Here is a 19309-nt window from a genome sequence, read left to right on the forward strand (position 1 = left end):
GGGTCATTTGATTCCTGCAGGAGGAGATGGTGGACCGCATACATATTGATCCTGGGAAGATATGTGATGGCTGTTGGATAATGTCACAGTGTCTCTCACTATGCTGCATCGATCCCACCTTTTTCCTTCACACACTACAATCTTGTTTGGAAATTTCACCCTAAATTTAGCAGCGGCTACAACAACTTTGAGCAATGGCTGTTCTCAGAGGTAAAATGTTCTCATTTAAAAAGACCCTAGATTAGAGGGGCATATCTTCTAATTAGTAATTCTAATTCAAAGAGCAAAACTTGTGTGTTATTTAGTTATTTCAGTTGGAGTAATATGGTTCAAGATTTTCTTTACAGCGAATATATAAATAACAATATTTTTTTTCTCAGAAAGTTATAGTAAAGTTATAGTCCAATAAAAGGAATTTTAAACCCTTATTGGTTATGTTATGACTATTTTGTGGTCTAAAGATCATGGGGGACTGCAGTCCTGACAGTGGGCCAACAAACAGTTCAGCGGTAGGAGAAACTGAGAACAAATACTGCAGTCCTGTTAATATTAAGCAGACTCAACATCTATGCCTTCTTTCTGACTCTACTGACTTCACAAGGTCTCATTTATTTAGCCCCACCTACAGGCCAGCACATACTCCTACAGCACCAATCAAAAACGGGTTAGGTGTCTCGTCCAACTGCAAATCAAAATGAAGTAGGGGAAAATGAAACATTGACTTTCTGATCTTGCATGCATGCTTTGGTTTCGTAATTCAAAATCTATTCCAGGCAGCAGATCTTCTTTTTTGTTACTGACATTTCTTTCTTCTAGTTTTTCCCTGTTCTTATTTTTATTTTTTTTTTATCAATTTGCTTGCAAATGACATTCACTGTGAACAACCAGTTAGTCAGAGGAATTTTCTATTAAAAAGAAACTTTTTTATTGGTCTTGAATTCATGGTTTTCATTAGCTGAAAGCCATAATCATACAAATCTACTTATAAAACCAAATTCATTAAGCACCATGTGTTTAATTAATACGTATTATACTTGAACTTCACTTTTTAATTAAAAGTGCAGAAATTAATGAGTTTTCCTTTAAATCAGATTATTTTTGATATGCACCTGTACTTTCAGCTATTTCCCATATTTAATGTTAGATGGAAAAAAATGTTGGGTTTCTCGCTGCAAAGAGCAGGCCACGAATTTATTAACTTTTGCATTAAAATCACACAAATGAAAATAACAACATGCCCTAAAAAGTACTTCAAAGCTTTCTGAAGGGTTGGCTCCTACAGAGAGAAATCCTTCCTCACATCTACAAATTACTCAGCCATGTAAGCGTTGGGGTTGAGACCCGCTGCTGCTGATGAGCTCAGCCTTGCCAATTTCTCTGCCTGCGTTCGGCACCAAGAGGAAAAAGATTTCATTTGCTGTCAAAATGTGTCATACTCATTTGAGAGCTTGGTGAAGACAGCCGGGCACACAAGAGAGGTTGACAACTAGCAAACAAGTAAGGTAGCGAGGTGAGGAGCAAATGTCTAAGATGCTCACAGCAAAAAAATGAAAAATACTTTCAAATAAACGTAATGATGGCTCTATGACGACAGCGGCGTGAAGTTGCTCCTGGCAATATGAAAAAGACTGTCTGGGGACTTGCACCATGCCTGATTGACAAATTCTGCTCATTACCCAGTGTGTTCATTGCTCAGCATGTTGCGGACTGGAGTCGATGCCGCGGAAACGAAGTGTCAGGCTGCCTAAAGTATCGGGGGAGAGGAAGTGGCAAAGCCTCTACAAATTTTGTGCCTTAGGGTGCTGTGCGATGGGAGCAGCCGGCGAACGTGACTATGACAAAGCGCCAGAGTTCTGCCACGGCGCCTCGGCTGGCAAGGAGACGAAGGGCCATCTGCCGGGCGACAGAGGGGGTCTTCCCTGGCTCAGAAGGAGTTTTTGTAGCGAAAGGAACAGAGCCGGGCTGCTTGCTGGCAGCAATTCATGCTTCTTTCTGTTGTTAGGTTCATTTAAACTAGCTCAACAGGCTGGAGACACAACGCATAGAAAGCCAGCTAATTGAGGGCAGAGGTTTACCAGGGCCTAACAGTCTCCCTAGTTGACTGTTAATTTCACAGTAAGACATAAGATTGCAAAAAATGAAAAATAGAAAAAGACTTAAACATTAGAACTAGAACTATGATTATTTACTTTGTGCTACATCATATGCATCAAAACATTTCATTCAAAAACTTTCTTATCTCAGTGGATTTCAAATGTTTAGCTTCAGACCCACAAAATAAAGACTCATGAGTTTGACTCTTGATTGAATATAAAAGCACTTCCTCTGCGTCAATTCATTAGCGCTGCAAAGACTAAACCAGGGGTCAGCAATCCTCAGAGCAACAGTTTTTTTCAACGATTATTCTGTTGTACAATAATGACTAAATTGTTGTTGAATTTAAATTATACATTGTCATTTTCTTGTAAGATGCTTTAGGGTGAAACTTCTTTTAGTCAGCGTTATAAAAAAAGACAAACAAATAAAACTCCTCAGTGAGAAATATGTTGTACAACTGATTTGGGAAAATGCAGTTAATGGTTGCAGTATACAGGTTACCAAGTGCACTTTTAGTCTCTTTTTGTTTTTTGTTTTTTAGCTTCCCAATGATTTTCTACAGGTTTTAAGTCTGGGCACCAAGATGGCCAATAAAGGCAGTGGATTTCATGTTTATGCACTCTGAGGAGGTTCAACGTCCCTCACTAATCGTCCTCCAGCAAAGATCTCAGTGCTTAGGCGATATATTCATGCACCATAAAAATGGGACGCTCTGGGTCACTGATACGAAGTTCCTAAACTCATCAAAAATGTACGACTCTATAACAGACTTCAGCTGCATTCATTTTAGTATTGGCGATAAATTCTTTTTTTTATAATGGTAGTTTTGTTTTTTGCTATCTGAATAAATAAAATGATATTAAATGTTTGGTTGTTTAGTGTGTTTTTTATTTTACTGGAACAGAAGATGAAAATATTTTCTGTCTTTTTATTCATCTCTATCAGCTGTGCGAAAAACAAGCCAGACCTGCATATATTGGCTGTTAACCGTTATTTTCTTAATTCCTGTTTGGGTTTTTTTTATGACAGGATTCCAAGTTACCTTCGGTAAACGGCATATTTATAGGAATGTGAGGAAACATATTGTAAGAAAAATATTTCTGTACAACTCTGAGAATGTTCAGCTGCAAAGTCAGCCTAATTAGACTCATTATTTTCAGCTGTGTTTAATCTTTCTGACAGCATGTTTAACAGCTTAATGCTGCTACCGCTTTCTTAAACCAACAGGGCAAGTCTTTCTTGCAGAAGTAGGACTATGTGTGAGTTTAACTATTTTTATCACAAGAATATACAAATTAATAGATGACTAATTAATGGTTTCTAGAGACTCTGAGAAGTTAAAAACAAAATGATTTGTGAAAAATTACAGCAGACGTGTCAGCAGTGCCTTAAAAGAAAATCAATCAATCTCTTTACACCCAGCTTGAAGTGTGAATTTGACTGGAATGCTATAACTAGGTAACAATTTAAAACATGTACTTGACTTGGATTCTGTATGGTTCAATTGATTTAACTCTTTTTTTTGTTTTGAGATAACATGTTATGAATAGCAGTTATATATAAATAAACTAAAACGAACTAATACAAACTTTCATTACTAACTGATAGGTAGTAATGAAAGTCAACTGAGTGCTTCTGAGTGGTAGAATAACTTTTAATCTAGAAAGTTGGTCAGTTTCTCTTTTATTTTCATGAATCTGGCACCAAGATGTGAGGGAAACTCCATTAGCACAGAAACAGTATCTACATGCTGCAACATGAGAACAATTCATATCATTAGGTATTTGCGGCAATATATGAGGAGCACTAGTATTAATGTTTAAGTTGGGATATGCATGGGCAATCATTTTGTCTGCAACATTTTCACATTCATAGTAACTGTATAACTGGAATATGAGCATGCTTTTTATTTCCTGCTAAACTGATGTATCCAATGGAAAATCTGTATTTTACCTTAACTTTTTAGATTTTAGATTATGTCGCTAAAACTGAACGTGAATTTATTGTGAGGCTTTTTGCTTTTTAACATCAAGGGTTACAATAACTGAGGTCAGTGTGCTGAGTTTTTAGATTCCAATGAATTTTAAAGTGCAGTGCAAAATGTCTAGACATAAACACGCAGGTCAAAAGCAGTGACATAGGAAGGAACACGATCTTCTAGATAAAAGGCGGATCCGCTATCCTTCCAGCCGCCTTGTTGGAGCCGTCAATTGAGCAGCCCTGATTAGACCAGGCGGATCCAACAATCGAAGCAAATAAATAAAAGACAAATAGTGTTTTTCTGTATTCAAGGATGCCTCTCTTCTTCATCCGGCCTTGCTTAGACCCTCAAACCAACTATGTTCCACTTTAAATGCAAATTCCCCCCATCCCCCCCTTTTTTTTTCCTGGTGAAGAAGAACACTGACAACAGATAATCCCTCACTGAGTTGCATCGGAGAGACCTCCTCCACCCCACCTCCCCAAAAAACCATTCTTCTGAGAAGCAGCAAGACGAACACAGATTGCTTAAGCTACTTGCCACCTGCTAGTTTTGTGAAAAAGCATCTCGCAGCATTTAATGTAAGTGTTGGTTTCCTAGTGGGTTCGGTAATAGAGTTGTGAAAATGACTGAAGAGCGTCTATAAAAGAAGTCTCCCATAACCCATTACAATACATGCATATGAGATCAAAAAAAGAGAAAAAAGGGTTTCTCGCTGACACAATAACAAGGAAACCCATTTATATACTTGAAAGGGGAGGAATCAGTAAAGCTTTGCTCTTACCTCATATTCCTGGGAAAAGCGGAGGCCATCATTGGCTTTCAGTCGCTCTATGTGGTCAGCCAGGTCAATGACAGGAATAGGTGGGTGCTCCCTCATTCCTGGAGGAAAGGGCAGAGAAGGAAGGAGTCATATATGGATATTTCTGCTTTCAAATTGGACATGGAATCATGGAAACAATGGCTGCACCACGGGGTGAATAAGGCTGCCGGTAGGACCATGAGGTGGCTGTGACGGTGAGGAAGGTGCAATGTCCTTCAATAGTGCATGAAGAGAGACAGAAAAATAAAACAACAGGCTGGTGACATTTCAGTGATGTCGTCATGCCGAACGAGGGGGACAGAAGTGGAACTGGCACTGAGATGCACATGAGTGGAGAGGGTGAGCATGCTTCTTGGAGGAAGCGTGAGGCAGACATCTCTCCATCTGACTCTGCACAGCTCAGCTGGTGGTAGAGGTGAAGATGGAGCAGGAACTCACAAGACTCTACAGATCAGTCGCACTGTCACTCCAAACCATGAGAAGGGGGAAAAAATGACTGGTCACTGACCAAAACTCATTTCTTTGAAAATTCCTTTTCCCAACAATAGGCTCTCTTTTCGCCCTGCCTCGAGCGTTTGGACTGGATTAATTTCAAACAACCCCCCTGCTGCTCTCTAGCTTCCCCATCGCCGGGTTATTGGATGATTTATTGCTAATCTACCGACACAAATTCACCCTGTGCTTCAGAACTTGGAGAGGCACTTAAGCGGACAGCTAGGAACTCACAGTTCAGACCGCACATTTGCATACACTCTTCCTTGGCATGAATATGATTAATTTTGGGCTTTTATTGATGTATTTGAGCAGCTCTTTTTCAGGATGATTATGCAACTTCAATGAATTGTAAAACAAGATGCAGGTTCACAAATTTGAACTCACCGTTATAGTGCCAAATAAATCATTTTTGATACACATTTCTGAAAACTCTAAGTTTATAACCCAATTTATTCATATTTAAAAAACAAAATTGAGGTCTATATCATGTATATAAGTTAAATAAATAAGTTAGCCAAATAAATCTGGTATATTAAGAAAAAAATGCATAAATTGTATATTGAAACCACTGAATAAAAGGGTCAATATCTTATAAGTCATATTTATTTTTACTTTTTAGTACTGCATCTACTGATATGGAGATGTTCTCTATTCAAAAAAAGATCATACGACTTTGGATAAATTTGGATGCATATACACAAATACATTCTTTTCAAAAGAAAGAAAACATCCTACTATGAGATTTAAAATGCATAAAAAATTACAAACTAAGAACATTTGCTAAAACCCTGAGTGACATTTGGAAAAATAAGTGGAGAGTGCATGTAGATGTTTGAGCCTTTGTGTGCAATTTTGAATCATTTGAATTTGAGAAATTCCTCAGTTAACAACTCTAAACAACTCATTTACTATTTTTGTCATACCACCTTAAAGAAGCTCTAATATATATAACGTTCATGCTCAAGATGGTTGAATGTAAAGTAGCACCCTCTACATTTTGTATGAACATTTACATTAACTCAATACATGGAGATCCTGCCATGTTCAACCATGGGTCATTGCTAAGTATTCACAGTGCATAGCCTTGAAGTGCAGACACTCTAAAAGGGTCCCAAGCCAAGCATATCTGTGAGGTCAAGGGCCAGGATTTCAGGTGACAGACCTTTGCAAGCTTTTTATTGCATTAATGCTAATGGCTGATAGCCACTTTACAAGATGAGGCCTGACCCATTACCCAAATTGAATCTTATCTCACAGAGGGGCCACTAAGCACATTACCATCAGTGTGCACGTGTCTGTGCGGTCTTTTACGGCTATGTTTTTGGTTAAATGGAGGGTGAAGCCATTGATAACAAGACTAATGTACAACAAGTGCAACTGTCCGCACTGCTCAACCAGCCATGAAACCATGTAGGCCTCTGCTGTCGCATCATAAAGGTGTTGTGGGAAAGTTCACAGCCAGTGGAAGGCCATTGGTGCATCCTTGGAGTGCCAGGGGCAACAAGCTTGTAAGCTTGTGATGTCTGTCAGGACTGCAATGGGGGAATGGGTTCAGGAGTGAGTGAGTGAAGACGAAAAGACTGCATGTGTGGGAGGTATGCACTAGGTGAGGAAACAGACTAACTTGGAGTGTTGGGGCAGCGATGAGAGCTGGGACCTGTTGAGAGAGGAGAGTAAAAGCAGGGAGAAAGAAGAACATTCGATCAATAGATCAGACTCAGGCCAAACAGTATCTGCAGATAACCTTCAGACCAAGAGAACTTTGAGCAGCAGATGGTGTTGACCCTCTCTGGCCAATTTAACTGCTGAAACCAAGTGCAAACAGAGCTAAAGCTTAAGATACTCTCCTGTGGCAGTGTGTATAAAGTTCTCAACTAATGCTGATATAGTTTTAAAAATATCTATTATACTTCTTTAAGTTTGTGGTAATTGGTTGCAAAAGATTTTGTCTGGACCGAAAAAGAAATGCACATCACACTTCTACCTTTTTTTTTTTTGCTTCAGATAAAATGGAAAGAAAAAAAAAGATAGAAAAATGTTTTACTTACGCAACACAATACTCTTCTGTAACTTTTGTCAATTTACTACATTAAATTACAATAAAGTGATGTTCATTCAAATAGTAGATACGTTTTCTGTTGTGATGTAATATTCAAAAATAGAAAATGCAAATTTTTTCAGTTGTCATTTAACACCTCTACGGTTCATTTAGAAAAGAAATGTTTATTACAGTATAATTAAATATTTAGATGGACACAAGGCTGTTGGCAGCAAGACTAGCATTCAGTATAAATGCTGCAGTTAGTTATTTAAAACTGCTAGAAAGCTGTAAAAAAAGATCAACAATAATAAAAACAGAAGCTAATTTGTTTTATTATGAGAGCCTGAAACCATCTTTAAAAGGCCAAATGAAAGGAAAAGCGGTTAGAAATGATAGAATTTTAACAGAAATTGTAGCTTTCTAAAAAGACACAGCGGGTTGTGTTTGTTCTTTTCAGAACCGCAGTAATAAAGTGCTGAATATTTCAACTAAAAACGACGCCTGCTTTAAAGAGAAAACTGGTTATTTTATAAGCTAAAATGGATCGTCTTGGTTTGTCTGCTCTCTCCCTCCATTCTGCTAGGGTTTTTTTAAGCTCCTTAAATAAACGCGCACTGATGACCACCGCAGTCAGAAGTAAATATCTCAACAGGTGTGAATCATTTCTGTTTTTAGCCCCAACAAAAACAAAGCACCGGCTCGCTATTACTCACTTTATTTTGTGTATGGATTTCATAACAAGTATCACGGTCCAATTAGAATGATTAGGAATCATTTCAGTTGCTAATATTAGCCTACAGAAGTCAACCCAGTCACCGAGCAGATGTTTAAAAGCTGCAATAATAGACTGCTAGTTTATTAGCATCATAAATGAAGTGAGAATCATCCAAATATAAAAGAAAAAAGGCTTGTTTTAACCTTTTCTTTATTTCATTGCCTTACAGTACCTCCCTTCCATGCTAATTTGTTTCCTACCTGGCTTCCTTGCGCCCTTTTTTGTATCCTTCCTGTTCTTTGTATCCTTCTCCTATCCTTCAGTCCAGTTTTATTTCTGTGATACCTTTCTTTCCTCCATCCTTCAATGTGCCCCACTACCCTTTCCTTGCCCCCTTAGTAGCATCCTTGTCTCCTCTTTCATCCCTTTGCATTCTTCTGTGCCCTACCTTCCTTTCTTACATCCTTATTTGCATCCTACCTCCCCTCCCTGTCCTTCTTTGTGTCCTGATTTCTTCCAATACATCCTCCTGTGTACCACCTGGCTTTGTTTCATCCTTCTTGTTTGTTGCCCCCTTTCCTTTCTTTCCTTACTTGTTTCCTATTTTGTCTCCTTGCATCATTCTTTGTGTCCTACCTTGTGTACTAGCACTGTTTTTTGTGTCATTCTTCCATCTTTCACTTTTGTGTGTTTATTTATGCACTACCAAACACGTAATTTTATATTGTATACCCCCCTCCTTGCAAACTTCCTTGTATCCTTTCTTTGCAGTTCAGTTTCCTTGTATCCTCTTTTTATTGCAGTATTTCTTACCTTTCATTCTTTGGGATTGACCTTCCTTCTTTTTAATTGCTTAGAGTTTATTAACAGAAATGGCTTAAAAATAGATTACTAGATAAAGAATGTAACAATTAGTGAACCTGACTGAAGCAACTATAAATATTAGTATACCGTTGCAAAGAGTACTGCCCTTTAGTGAAGTGTCTGTGAATACTTCAGTGTAGCAGAATCTGATCAAGGTCCATCTATAATATAGCAGGTTGCTAAACTTTCGATGCTGCAACACCAAAAAGAACAGAAGTCATTTCTCAGAAATAAGCGAACCGTCACTGTTGTTGAGTCGATGGTTCAACAACAATCAGAATCAGAGCAGAAATGTTCACCTGCTGGGGACGAATTAAAGAGAGAAAGTGCAGGAGGATAAAAGATGCGGCTGTTCAATATTCACCCGGCTCATGCTCAGAGTCTCCTACATTTCACCATCTATACGTAGCCTCTGTGCTTTTCGATAATCACCACACTTGAAGCAATACAGAGAGGCGGTGAGGTAGGAACAGAAGGAAATAAGTGTTGACGTACAGAGGGAGAAAGAGGGGAGAGAATGAGAGGAAAAGAAAAGAGATTACCCTACAGGGGGAAATGGAAGACAAAAGCTGAGAGAGGTGGAGTGGGAGGATGGCAGAACAGGGCTCTTTCAAAGCAGCAGCACTGCTTAATTCCACTGCAGGGGTTCAAAGGGCTGTGTGTGTGTGTGTACGGCAAATGGGATCTTTAATAACCCGTGAGAAGGGGCTACGCACACAAAGACAGGGAAAACACACAGCAAAGGACGCACAGACGCGTGCACCAGGGCTGACATTTTCTCTCAGCTCCATTGTTCCCTCGGCCCGGCTCACCTTGACATCAGAGGCAGCAGGACTCATTACCAGCTGGGGGGAATGAAAGGAGCTCATGGAGGGAGGACAACTGAGGACCAGGGGAGGAGGAAGAAGATCAGGAGGAAATAGGAGGAAGGCTGATGCTGAGGCTGCCTTCCTGATAGAAGTCACCCCACCTTCCACCTCATATCCACCCACTTCACTGCTATGTGTGTGGACAGAATCTGAAACTCCTCAGCCTGATTCCACTGCAACTCTCAGCTGGCTAAAGCAGTGACCTCCTTCCTCTCACCAAGATTTGTATATTTAACAGCCAAGAGATAAGCCAATAAAATAAGTAGGACATGTCAAGTTCTAATAACAACTGCAAAATAACCAACAGATCAGTAAGAAATATATATAGTTAAATAATAGTAAAAAAAAAAAAAAAAAGGTTGAAGAAAAGGAGAATAACATCAAGGAATGTCGTGTAGGTTTTATGTTGTAATTAGACTAGATGTGTTGCCATTTTGTGCTAAATACCTCAAGCTGGATGAGAGAGAGAAAATGTACATTTTTTGCTAAATATTCTCACATTATGTCTTTACTTTGACTAGGCAAGTAGTCACATCAAACATCTCTGATCCAAACTATTCTACTGGAGCAATAGCTGAATGTTTACAGTCCTTTTGCAGCTTCCAATGGCTATCCTTCAGTACTGACAGTTTTCCAGTTTGTATCCCCGCAGCATGATGCTACCACCACCCTGTTTCATGATTTGATCCAAACAATGTACCATCAAAGCTTCTCATGACTTTTTTTTTTATAAACAGCTTGACTATTATGATTTTCATTTAGAATTCTGGAAAACCATGCACCTATTCAGTTACATCCAGTTACTGATTTTCAAGCACTGTTCTTTGATAAATCCCTTTAAAAAGCATTGAAGTTTGTAGCTAAAACATGACAAAAAGAGATAGGGGTTCTTTTGATTGGATAAAATATATTTGAGTTGGAATTATCCCATTTTTACTGTGCAAGCTGAACCTCACAGAGAAGCATGGTATATTTGGTTGTGTCAGTTATTACCTGGTGTCTGGTAGTTGAGTCTCCTCATCTCTACGGGGTCGGATGAGTTAGCTAAAAGTGAGTCCTTCACGCCGCCTGAGTGCTCATCTTTCGGTAAGGGTGACGCCCGCTTTCTGGAGAAGCAAAAGAAGGCAATGAGGTGATGAATACACACATCTCATATAGCCTAGTCTGGAATGAATAAAGAAATACATAAAAAAAGATGTAATTTAGTCATCAGTTTTGAAAATTTCAAAGCAGAAATGACAGGATGATTTAAAATTACATGAATAATTACTATATGAACACACTTTGACTCATGCACACTTGATGAGGTTAATGGTGCATTTAATGGCTCTTGAAGCTACTTCTAAGGACAGAAAACTCTAGAGACAGTGGGGGCCAAGGGCCTTATTCCCATTAGTTGGAAAGGAAACTTGAATTTAATTTGTTTGAAGAAGCGCCATCATTTTGCTGAAGTGGGCTAGGTTGCGTTTGTTGCTGGATCGGTGACAGCTGCTGTGTGGGAAACGTGCAGATGAGTGTGTGTTTGCAGAGATTTAAATGTGTGCTGCTGCTGCTTGTGTGTGTGCATGTGTGCGAACAACACATTGTGTTTACTGGCTTCCCAGATTGAGAGAAAAACAGGCGGCTGCTGTAATTAGCTCATCAGCTGGGTGGCACAACACTGGATAATTAGACCAGTTCTGCAGCACCTGTGCTACCAGGCCCAGCTTCACTGCATCCAGGCTGCCACAGAATACAGCAGCGCCGGTTGGACTGGCTTAGCTCAGTCGACCGTAGGTCTGTCCATCAGGCAGGGAAAAGCAACAGCAAACGCAGCCTGCCTGTATTCGGACGGCCAGCATCTGTTGAAACACTCGCGCTCAAACACTCAAACAGATGCACGCACAAACGCGCTAACTCACACATGTACAGCTGCAGACTCACAAACCTCCTGACAGAAAATGGAAATGGGCAGAAAGTAGCATCAGGGCGCCCCGTGGAAATTTCACATCTCATTGCACTCCATTTGCAAGTGGCGAGAATGGTTTTAAGAAGGAGCTGGGGCCTTCTGTCGAGGCACGTCGTGGCGAGAATGCACAAAGTCGGTGGCGCACACCGAGCCTTAACCTGGTTTCCCCCTCAGCTCCCTAGGTTTGGGCTTCATCGCCACCTGTTATCTCTTGCTGCAGGGGCTTAAGCTAATGCTGGAGGCATGACAGCTAATCTCTGACAAGCATCTCTTCCTTTCCAGCCGAGAGCTGAGCCAGACCGTGTCCAGTTTTCCCAGAGATTGCTGATGGGGCTGGCTGGGGCCGAGAAAGCAGGGGTGGGTGGTGAGAGTGGGGGGTTGACATTTTTTCCACATTTTGTCAGTTTGCAGCTACAGACTTGATTTATTATTTTGGAGGTTTTGTGTAATAGGCCTACACACAATGGACAATATGATTAAATAGATTATATATTGCTTCTAATAAACAATTTGCAGATAAAAGTGTAAAAAGTGTAACCTTCTAGCAGTTCTCTTTCAAGCCTCTAATCAACTCTGATCAAACCTCCCGATCCCTGCTGATGAAAAGCCTCCCCCACAGCACAATGCTGCCACCACTGTACTTCACAGGGGAAAGTGGTGTTTAAGGTGATGTATACTGTTAGTTTTTTTTTAATAAACAGTGTTTTGTTTGTAGGCCAAAACATTACATTTGGGTCTGATCTGGATATATGTCCACATTTCACTGTGTTGCTGCATGGATTATGGTAAACAGGACCTCAACTGCTGTTTTTTTCAACAAAGACCTCATTGTGGAGTATATATATATATATATATATATATATATATATATATATATATATATATGACTAAAAAGATTGCTCAACAGATTGTTTTATAATATCTGTTTACAATAATTCTCTTCTACTTGCGCTTTTCAACTGCATTTTATCTAGTAGAATCAGAGTGAAGACATCCAAACATTACTGAAGATCCTGCCTCATTTTGTTTCCACTTCACAATCACGCTCTACTTAGTGCTCGTCTATCAAAGCGCTCTGCCCTGCTCTTACTGATCTGAATTTCTCCATGTTCATCCAAACACCCTTAGTCAGCCATTGGATGTTTACCAATTATATAAAATCTGTTTTTTTTATAGTCTAATTGAATATAACATTCAATTTGACTATATACTATAATAAAGCAGACACTCAAAAGCCAAATCATAAAAATTTAAAAAACACATTCTTTGATCATAATTTGTTCTATAGTGACATTTCAGAAGATTTTGCAAGATACATATACAAGCAATCTTAAAGCTAGTTTTTTATCCTCTATCTATATAAGTCTGCATTATTATTACCTTGAGGCTTAGCTTATCACCTGACATAATGTGGAAAGGTTCAAGGGGTATGAATATTTTTGCAATGCTCTGCAGCCTCTGACCCAATCAGACACCAGTCTGCATGACACCTTGGCGCTCCTCTAAGGTAAACATGTCAGAAAAACCATGTGGGGTTATTCATCTCTGGCTCAAAATGAGGGTGAAGATCTGTGAAAAAGCAGGTACACACATGCAGAGTGTGAGCTACTGGGGAGTCTTAATGTGGGTAGAACATGGCCCTTTGTTGAGACTCCTGCCACCAGGATGCAGAGAGAGAGGCAAAAAAAGAGTAAAAGAGGAGAAAAGAGTCTCAGTGGAAAATGTCAGCCTAAAAAATGGGGACGTGTCTTTTGGAGTCGTCTATCCCCCCCCACCATGTCTGGCATTTACTTCACAATGGCCCATTCAGCAGCAGGTGATGCCTTGGCATATTAAGATGGGGCCAATCTTGGAGGGGCATACTGTCACTTGCTGGATAATGAAACACAGCATGGAGACAAACCATGGCAGACACGACAATTTGAGGAGGAACACTGGCACTACATGTGGAACATGCACTGGTACACGGACATGACCCAGGGGTTCCCTCAACCTCTGATGTCAGGGGGTGCAGAGTCGGCTGCCTCCTATCCTGTAGAGCTAACCAAATTGGACAAGATAACAGCTCGGTTTCTCTTTAATCCTGTTTAAAGGTCTTTTTTTGTGTTAAAGCAGCTAACTCTGCATCCCTCTGGAAGGTACGACAACAACCTGAGGAGTGGTGCATGGAGTGATGATGGAATGCTGAGAGTACCCACCTTTCCTGTTTGCTGCATTCACAGGGGTAAAAACAAAAGATAGAGGGGGAGGAGTTAATGAGTATTCTCAAGAACTAAAAATATCAACAACTTGAAAACACAAAGAGAAAAAATAATAGCCTAGCAGTTGCAGTGTACTTTATATAAAAAAGCTCATCACTGTTCTCTGCTGGTCTCTGTGGCTCTGCAGGTAGCAATAACAACCGGAGCCACAGTGTGATTATTCCTATCCACATTTATCACCAGTCCACAGTGAAAAGGCCACACAGCCACCTGCCCACAGTCCCTCCTGTCAATCAGCATCCACACGGAGAAAGGGACTTCCACACAAGAGGATGTGCAACTCAGCACTGAGCTGTCTCAAGGCCTATTATAAACCAGCTGCTTTTTAAGTCTGCCGGAGACAGCTGCTGCACAGGCTGCCGATGGCAGCTCGGAGAAGCAGGTATGATGTGAAACGCAGAATCTGTAATGGAGCTGCCAGGACAAGGTAGAACGAGGGACTTAATCAGCAGGAAAGGAAGTGAGTTGAGTCAGGTACTGCGAGAGATACATTCCCACTCAAAAGGTATCTTTATAAATATCCACCATTTACTTATATGAATTCAATTCTGCTGCATATAAAGAGTAGCTGTGCACTAAAAGACCACTGATGTCAATAAGGATAGTTATTTAGACTATAAAGATCTCCAGGATTGCTCATCTACAGAGTGAGATTTCTTCTGATATTATGAGGAACATATGTGTATATTCACTTTGACATTTTTAATTAGATTTAAGTCTGAATTTTACCAGGACCACTTTAAAAATTTAGTATTTATATATTTATCTTTGACACATAATTCCAGCTCTGGCTGTTTTTTTAGGATCCTTCTCCTGCTGGTGTAGGTCCCAGATCTGCTCGGGGCCCTGCCCTTTCTTATGACGTCATCATACGGCAATTCCACTCGGACAAACTGTATTGCAACTGCTTCTTAAGAACCAAATCTCTTCTGGAGTCTCAACATATTATCACCCATATTTGCTATTATTTTAAATTTCATTGGCGATCTAAAGTAGAGGAAAGTAGAAAACAATCATTCTCAGTCTTGAAGGAAAGCACTGCCTTCTAAAACAGACTGAGCTCTGCCATTTAACAAGGTGACAAAAAAAGTCTCAGCTTATTTTTTTATTTTTTTTATTAAGATCTGAGGGCAGGGAAGGACAATGGAGCATCTTAAATAATGACTTTAATAGAGAATTTAAATTAGAACACAGTCTACTTGTAGGAAAGGAACTGATGTTGACTCAAAGTTAAAAGCAGTGTAGCTTAATATGGCTAACTGACAAAACATAAACATATTTTTTTAGCTTTGCTATCCATCAGGTAAAACTTTATCAGTCATTAGACACGCTAACATTACACATGCTCCAAACTCGGCACTCATTTGGCAACATTCAGCCAATCATATAGTGCAATGTCAATAGCATGGCCTGGGGCCTGTGCAGATCCGACCACTCCAGCAGATCTGGTACCTACACCGGAAGGTGAAGCGCTAACCTCACATCTTCTGCACATTCCAACAGGTTTCCTCTAAGTATTGCCTTAAAATAAGCTCCATCCATCCTCAGATCAACTCTGGAATCCTTCCCTGTCCTTTGTGAATTCCTTCATTCTTAAAAAAAGATGGACCCTATATACTAAACTTATTTGACCTTAACCCCAGAAGCTGACTGACTGTTCTGATTAAGTTGAATAAAAATGAACATCAAAATATTTAGATTTTTATTAAAAAAAAAATCCAAATCATGCACTTCATTATAGTGTTCCACTTTGTGTGAAACCTTTCAAGTTGCACAAGCACTTCTGCAAGACACCAGATCAAAACAAACAACTAATCTTCCTAAAACTCCAAGCTGATAGATTCCCCAAGTAACCAAATCTAAATATATATTAATTTTCAAAAAGTTGTAATTAGAAAAACAGATAGTGAGACTGAGTCTCTTTGTATCCGACTCTCCAAAGCACCTTGCTGGCCTGTTTATTATCATGTTGTACTGCACAGGGGCAGCTCAAGTGCTTTAAAGAGATATTGACTGAGCTTTTAGCTAAGCCCTCTGCTGCTGCCTTCTGTTTCTTTTTCTGAAATGACCAATGGTGTTGCCAAAACACATTTTTCACTCCTAACCTAAGAGCATTTGACAGCTAGGCTGTGATTTTATTAAAGCAGGTATGTCAGCTGCCAATTCATCTGACATTTAACACAGCGTTGTTGACAACAGCCAAGTGGGCAAAAAATCTCTTTGTCTGAGACACAAATCAATCCTTTTCTGGTTCCCCTCTGTCTCTGTTGAATGCTAGAGAACGAGAAATTGGATGTTACGGGCTGTTTTTTTGCGCAGCCTCCGCTTCATGCATTTTATTATGACCACTACTGACACACCCGAAGGAAATCTGACATCGCAGATGCTGCTGCAGCTTCACCTAAAGGAAACAGGAGAGCAAAACGTGACTTACTTTTTAAAGAGGAGGATGGCGATGACGATGATGATGATCACGACTACTGCCAGCACAGGGCCCATGACCCACAGCATTTCAGGTGGATCCATCAATGGGGCCTTGTTTTCTTCGATATGGATTGGGTCAGAGTAGGGACTGGCAGAGAAGGTCATCTGTAAGGAAAAATAAACAGTGCTCACATCAATAATGTTACAGATATAAGAGTTAAATGTGTTATATTATTAAGTTATGCCAGTGAAAATCCAACACATGGATATATTAGTTAAGTATTTCAAGTGTTCATTTCTGTTGAGTTTGATTATTATGTTTTAGAGCTAATGAGACCAAAGACAATTATTAGACAATTCCCTCCAAGGTCTTTCATGGCTTCACTTTAAAGCTCTCCAAAGGCTGCAGTGATTAGTGCTGCTTGTGAATCTTTTTCTACCACAGTTTTTCCTGCCATCTAACTTTCCGTTGAAGAGATTGCTTGGATGTTGTATTTGAAGTTCACTGCCCGCAGTCAGAATTCTTATGCTGGATTTTGGGGAATCAAACTCAATGCTGGGATCCTAAATCTTATCTACACTGTGTGATCAAGATGCTGGAGCTCATGAAGAGAGTTTGGGAACATCACTAAGCTGGGAAATAAAATTTAATATTTAGCGATTAAAAATTGAATAGATTTTTTTTTTAGTGTAGACGTAATCTTTTGAAACATTCAGATTATCTGAGAAAGTGAACTTTTTGCATGTCTTATTTCACTAAAATATAAAATTATTGGAAGTAGCAATTTTTACCAAACTAACTTATTCAGGATTGCAGCCGGACGAGTGTCCAGGATACAGATTTATTATTTTCTATTGGTCTTCCATAATGTTTAACAAACATAAGGTGTTGTATTAAATAGCTTTATCCATTATCATCAACATTTATGGATATTGCAGTTGGTAATATGTAATTTTGTGTGAAATAAATATATGATGTGATAAATATAGTTGCACATTTTAACCTGGGTTACAGAAATACAATAACAGTTTGGTGATTTTATAATTACCTGACATGCAGCTGCTTTTTACAACCTGTCTTTTATCACAGCTACAGTAATGGTTAATGCAAGACAAGTTAACATATTTATAAAACCCAAATAATACTTTTTCCTGTGAGCACACCAACTAGACTAATTGAATTCCTTTGTATAAAATCATTTCCGTTTGAATAAACTGAGATGCTTGATGACAGCAGATGTGAGAAAAGAAGGTATGAGGGGTAGAGAAAGAGAGGTAGGGATGAGTGTGTGCCTCCCCTGGTTCCCTGAGATAAATGGGGGCACAGTTGAGGACTCATCTCTTCTTCATTAGTGGTCACACCGTGACGGAAGAGGAGGAGAAGGAGGAAGGGAGGGAGGGAGCAGAGGAAGAGAGAGGTGACGCTGGAGGTGCGCTTCCACCTTGGTTGTAAATGAGACATCTTTCCACTTAACGTTTCCAAATTACAGTGTTGGGGAGGGCTGGCAGCGAGGCACGTAGGTGTGTGTGAGAATGTTTCTGAGGAGCGAATAGACAAAGCGAAGCATCATGGTGTTGGAAAAGAAAAAAAAAAGTGACAAAGCGCGAGAATAACTAGGGAGAACAAGCTGACAGACCAGAAAGAGGGAGGTGTGTGCCGTATCCGTCATTAGAGCTCAGCATGCCACCTATTGAATGTTCATGGATGTGCAGGTAGAGGGAAAGCGGTTGGGGTGTCGAGAGGGGAATGGGTGACAGATCACACACCTCAGAGGGAATTGGGCTCCCAGGGTGCGGCGGGAGAGGCAGGGCAGCAGGCAACAGTAATCCGCATCATTAGCCGCGCAGCAGCCCGCTCTTTGGCACACAGGCAGATATTAATTGGAAAGATAAGCTGAGATGAGCTCAAAGAGTCCTGTGCTCTGTCATATAGTTCTGTTATCTCTCTTACTCTTGGGCAACTGCCGGAAAAATTTCACATTATGGGTGTGCGTGCGTTGCAGCATGTCTCAATCGTGTATGTGCAAACTGCCGTACGCTGATTTTAGGCACAGACGCGAGATAGCTCAACCAGGAAAGTGAAAAGATTCACATTTTCATATAACAGCTGTAGATTGCAGCGGCGTTTTTTCATATATCTTTGCCTCGCTCACATGCAAATACACACACAAGCACACACATGGTGAGGCGAGTTCACTCCTGCTCCAAGCGCCTGTGGGAGGAACCTATTATCTAAGAGCAAAGGGAAAAGGGAGCCGCTATGGGACAGCACCTCCAGGCTTCCTGTTCTTTTGGGAGAGCCCAGAAAGAGGCTTAGGGACACAGCCCTGCAGGGAATCCTGGGAAAATGTCCCATTTTTTGCTGCGGTAACAAATAACTGCAGCTGTGCCTTCAGAGAGGACGAGAAGCGAGAGAACAGAACAAAAGAGAGAGGGCTTTTTGTCTGTTGGTCACGGCGGTGTAGTGGGATCATCCATTTGAACAGCCCTAATATCTGATAAAAGCTCAGTCACGCAGCTAATAATGCTCCTGGCCTCACAGAGCAGCATCAGAAAGAGGGGACGAGGCTGTGAGGGAATGTATGAGGCTGACAGTGAGTCAGAGACAGGGAGAGACATCAGGTTAGCTCTCGAAGTGCTGAACAACTGTAATTCACTGTGTATACTGAGGACACGGGGGTTTGAAGGGTTCAACTCCTTCACTCGCTATTACTTCTCACGCAGTAATGATGACTAATGTAAATACTGTACAGGTTGTTGGCTCTGTCCTTTTGACCTCTGTTCTACATCA

General features: G+C 40.2%; 1 protein-coding gene across 25 annotated transcripts in view; it reads right to left on the reverse strand.

Annotated features, from left to right (window-relative positions):
• LOC119785202 (receptor-type tyrosine-protein phosphatase F-like) overlaps positions 1-19309 on the reverse strand; it is a 271065-nt gene that overhangs the window by 27959 nt on the left and 223797 nt on the right. For 15 of the 25 annotated variants that reach the window (XM_038287677.1, XM_038287674.1, XM_038287678.1 and 12 more), the window contains 5 exons: positions 16529-16683; positions 14032-14043; positions 10879-10991; positions 7021-7053; positions 4863-4960 (listed from right to left, as the gene is read on the reverse strand). In XM_038287677.1, the coding sequence (XP_038143605.1) occupies positions 4863-4960; positions 7021-7053; positions 10879-10991; positions 14032-14043; positions 16529-16683 (411 nt within the window). The remainder of the gene's footprint in view (positions 1-4862; positions 4961-7020; positions 7054-10878; positions 10992-14031; positions 14044-16528; positions 16684-19309) is intronic. The other 10 variants (XM_038287694.1, XM_038287687.1, XM_038287695.1 and 7 more) reach the window with 3 other exon arrangements.

This window comes from Cyprinodon tularosa, unplaced genomic scaffold (assembly GCF_016077235.1).
Source record: "Cyprinodon tularosa strain WSP-4 unplaced genomic scaffold, ASM1607723v1 ctg243, whole genome shotgun sequence".
NCBI lineage: Eukaryota > Metazoa > Chordata > Actinopteri > Cyprinodontiformes > Cyprinodontidae > Cyprinodon > Cyprinodon tularosa.